Here is a 4,847-nt window from a genome sequence, read left to right as displayed (position 1 = left end):
TAAGTTTACACACAAATGTGAGCTCTTAGTCCAAAATAATATTATTGTCTCAGTTGTGGATTTGTCAATGAACTTATTTAATACGTACTAAGTTTCCAGGAACACTAAAGCCACACTTCACACATGCTAAGAAGAAAAAAAGCATATTACATAAATTTAAGCCCTCTCCCTCGTCCCTTCCCAATAGAACCTGCTGTAACAAACGCATATTCAGTAGCTTTCATAGTGGATTCCACCTCATTTTCATTCTTTGATGGTTTCTTATCAAACCTACAAAAAAAACAAAAGTTAAAACATTATAAAGAAAATGTACTGACAGAGAAATCATGTAATCAGAATGTATAATAATGAATCTGCTAATAGCATAAAGAGATAGTTCACCTCAGTCGTTCTTTTTCGCTTATTTTGTGTAGGATTTTCTAAATCTACAACATCATCATCCAATTTTTGCACAACCTCAGAAAAATCACGAGGTTGCGTCTTTCTCGCTACACACCAACCCTTATTGGAATTATCATTAGCATAAAATGCTTGAGATGCTTGGTCCGCTAATATAAAAGGCTCATTTATTTTTAAAAATCGCCCCTAATTAACACTTACGATGCCATACTCATCTGTTTTAATTCCTTTCGTGTTATCATACGCATCAAACCAATTACATTCAAACAAAATCACTATTCTTCCCGTGAATTTCAATTCAAGAACATCGGTTAAAACTCCATAGTAATCAATATTCTCCCTATGTTCATCAGTCTCACCGACAACAATCACACCACAATTTTGAGTCCTTAAATGTTTATCATAATCTTCTACATGAAATCTATATCCATTAACAATGTAGCCATTATAACGTAACACATATGGGGTAGGACCACGTGAAAGTACGAGGAGATCTTCCATGAACCGACTATCATCTCCTTTATGCAATTGTGCAACCTATCAACAAAATAAAATTGATTACTTCAGAATGAGTAATATAATATTAGATTTCCAAATTTGATGTGTATGTATTACTCACCCTATCTTTAAACCATTCAATAAACTGTCTGTTCCATTCTGCATCGGACAAGTGTAGAGTAGCATCTACATGAATTTGTGCAAACTCTCTACAAATTTCAGTTGAACCACAAATGTCACACAAAAGAAAAACAATCCTAAGGAAACAAGGAAAATGAAATATGATATGAAGGAAATAATTTTCTTACGAAAAATGAAATGTGATATGAAGGAAATAATTTTCTTACTCAAGAAATGGTAGAACTTCATCACAATTCTTGAATATGTATATATGTGCCTGCTTCAACGTCACGCTGTTTTGGAGCTCCTAAAGCTTTTCCAGATTTACAAAATAGAGATAGACCTCCATTGGACTTTGGTAAACCACCATCATAATTTCATTCTGGCCGATTAAACTTTGTGTCAATTCTATGAAGATACCTCGAACATGAGGTCATACTTTCATTTACAAGGTAACCTTCTGCAATAGAATCTTCCGGACAAGCCCTATTACCAATGAGAGATTTCAAAAAATATAACCATCGCTCTATAGGATACATCCACCGATACTGAACCGGTCCAGCAAGCTTAGCTTCATTAGCTAAGTGAACAGGCAAGTGCACCATGACATCAAAAAATGAAGGAGGGAAGGCCTTTTCTAACTTGCAAAGAGTTATAGGAATTTGAGCTTCAATCTGTTCCAAGTCATCAGTTCTTAATACCTTTGCTCCAAGCACATTAAAAAACAAGCACAACTCAACAAGGGGTTCACAAACTGTTTTGGACAACATACCACGTAGCGCAAGAGGGAGTAAATGTTGTAGAAGAACATAGCAATCATGACTCTTTAAGCCAAAAATCTTGTGATCTTTCAAGTTAACACATTGAGAAATATTACATAAAAATCCATCTGGGACCTTTAAATTCTTTAAAAATAGACATAAGTTGTGCTTTTCTTGAGGAGATAATGTGTAACAAGCTGTTGGAACTTCATATTTTTCTCCTTTTTTGATAGGGTGCAATTCCAACCTAATGTTCATTTCTTGCAAATCTAGTAGAGTATTTATGGTGTCCTTGGTCTTTCCTTTGGCATTCATGATCGTCCCCAAAATATTATCACATATATTTTTCTCGATATGCATAACATCCAAATTATTTCGCAACAAGAGAGATTTCCAATAGGGAAGTTAAAAAAAGATACTCTTCTTATTCCAATTATCATTTCGGCCATCATGTGATATCTTGATCCTTTTCTTTGGATCCTTTGTTAACTACAACCCTTCAAGATCTTGTACTTGATTAAATATCTCAACACCAGAATGCATTTTTGGTGGAAGCCTTTTCTCTTTTGTACCATCAAATGACGCCCTATCATTCCTCCATTTGTGATTAAGAGGAAGGTAACACCGATGACCCATAAAACACTGTATCTTACTATTAGCCAATCTGATTGAGTAAGTATCTTTGTTGCAACACGGGCATGCCAATTTCCCTTTTGTACTCCATCCAGATAAGTTTTCATATGCTAGAAAGTCATTGATGGTCCATAACAAAGAAGCATGTAACTTGAAATTCTGTCTAGTTGATGCATCAAAAGTCTCTATACAAAATTCCCATAACTCCTTCAGTTCTTCTATCAAGGGCTGCAGATATATGTCAATTGCATCTCCTGGACTATCTGGACTAGGTATTAGCATTGACACAATGAAAATTTCTTGTTTCAAACCCAACCAAGGTGGTAAATTATAAGGAATAAGTACCACTGGCCAAATGCTATATGAGGTTTTTGAACTCCGAAATGGCTGAAATCCATCACTAGCAAGTCCAAGTCGAACATTATGAGGCTCGGCCGCAAATGAGGGACGAAGCTCATCAAATGATTTCCATTCCATTGAATCAGTTGGGTGCCTCATTATTCCATCATCAACTCTTTCATCATGATTCCATGTCATTAAAGAAGATGTCTTTGTAGACATAAACAACCTTTGTAGCCTAGGCGTTAACGGAAAATAGCGTACAGTCTTTGATGCTATCTTTTTACCTTTTCTATTCTTTGCTTCCCAGCTAGGTTTTTCTATTTTCCATCTGGACGCACCACAAAATTTACAAGAATCAAGTAAGTTATCCTCCTTCCAGTATAACATGCAATCATTTACATAAGCATCAATCTTGTGGTAGGAAAACCCAAGGTCCCGAATTACCTTCTTTGCCTCATAATATGAATTTGGTAAATTTGCTCCATCTGGCAACAACTCCTCTTCTAACATTTTCAATAACATTGTAAATGACTCATTGCTCCAACGACCCATACTTTTTATGTGAAGCAATTTAATCAAAGTTGAAAGCTTTGAGACTTTTGAACTTTGGTATAGTGGCTTCTCGACATCTCTCAATAGGCTATAAAAAATTTTTGCTTCAACATTCGGTTCCTCTTTAGGTAAATCATCACAACCACTGTTTGCAGTGCGTTCACCAAGATTAGGATATAAACATCTCAAAATTTCCTGTATTTCATCCTCACTCTCACATTCCTCTACTTCATTATCATCTTCGCATTCCGACAGCGGCTCACCTAAAACTTCCCATGATGATACCAAAAAGTATAATTTTAGATTATTCCATATACTTTCATATGTGTCTCAACAGTCTCACATGTTCCTAATGTTGTGTTACAACACTTGACACAGGGACATCGTATTTCATACAATTCTCCTGTTCTTTGAAAAGCATAATCCAAAAGCTTTTGTACCCCGATTAAGTGGGCTTCATTAAGTCGATTATCAACAAGTTGCATCCATTGCTTACTAGGTGCCGTAACCTAGGATAGTAAATAAAAATTAGATCAAAATACAACAGAATAACAAAATTTTTAAGATGCACGTAACTTTTTATTAAACTTGTCAACTCATATTTTTTATGATTAGAAACCTCTCACAGATGTCACAATAATAAGATAAGCTATAAAAATTTAGCCAAAAAAATAAAAGATAAGCTAAAAATGCTATGCCAAAACATATAACAAACAACTGCTCAAGTAAATGCGATATTTTTTCACTTCAAAGAAAATCACTATATGAATCATTCCAAATAATGATAAAAAAATAAACAATTAAAGTGGACTTGGAGTCATGCAAGATTATGCTAGCATCCATGAAATTCACTAACATACAGATCCTCAAATAATTGCATATGACCTCAGTCAACTAACTTTGAATACAAAAAGCATTTCTTCTCACCATTGATTAAAATATATCCATTTACTAATCTGAAATGGATGCCCAACAACAACTACTCTTTTGTTCCTTTTTTTAGAGCAGCAAACAACAAAAGCTAATTGAATTCAGTAATATTTCTAGAGGGTAAACAATCATAACTTTCTTTTCTTTCGTGTAATTTTTGCATAACCATTTTTCAAACCCGTGATCCACATAGAAGTATAGATATCTGATACACCAATTTATTTTAAAACAACATTCTGCTACATTGCTTTCAAATTAAACTTGTATTTTCTACATCAACCATTAACTTTGCCTAATTTTGTGTTATGGCCAAGTACTATCTGAATAACAAAGTGACAACTATGATAGTCTCTATTTCAGACTACCACTCCAATTCAACTAATCAATTTAATTTACTCATTCTAATACGATAGAATAATAAGTTGAAATGGAATGTAAACTCTACAAAGAACTCTATTACTGCTACTCTTTTTACTTTCTTTATAAGCTAATATTTCAATCATCTACTTTCAACAATAAACTGGGATTATGGTTTTCCTGTCAATCAAGCATCAGCTCATCTTGTAAATAAATTTCATTTCTGTTTTACTAAGCTATGATGCAAAGATTGTC

At 34.0% G+C, this 4,847-nt stretch overlaps 1 protein-coding gene across 1 annotated transcript; it reads right to left on the bottom strand.

Annotated features, from left to right (window-relative positions):
• Positions 1–210: 210 nt before the first annotated feature.
• On the bottom strand, positions 211–3,808 carry LOC132599748 (uncharacterized). The gene is made up of 3 exons (XM_060312981.1): positions 1,245–3,808; positions 1,019–1,106; positions 211–936 (listed from the first exon to the last, which is right to left on the bottom strand). The coding sequence occupies exon 1, from the start codon at positions 3,303–3,305 to the stop codon at positions 2,268–2,270; it is 1,038 nt and encodes a 345-aa protein (XP_060168964.1). The 5' UTR covers positions 3,306–3,808; the 3' UTR covers positions 211–936; positions 1,019–1,106; positions 1,245–2,267.
• Positions 3,809–4,847: the final 1,039 nt, after the last annotated feature.

Source organism: Lycium barbarum, chromosome 6 (assembly GCF_019175385.1).
Source record: "Lycium barbarum isolate Lr01 chromosome 6, ASM1917538v2, whole genome shotgun sequence".
NCBI classification, from domain to species: domain Eukaryota; kingdom Viridiplantae; phylum Streptophyta; class Magnoliopsida; order Solanales; family Solanaceae; genus Lycium; species Lycium barbarum.
The sequence above is the reverse complement of the archived record's forward strand: the minus strand, read 5'-3'. Positions and strand labels throughout refer to the sequence as shown.

Excerpts from the sequence above, each read along its gene's own strand:
- LOC132599748 (XM_060312981.1), bottom strand. The coding sequence starts at position 3,305 with ATGGGTCGTTGGAGCAATGAGTCATTTACAATGTTATTGAAAATGTTA.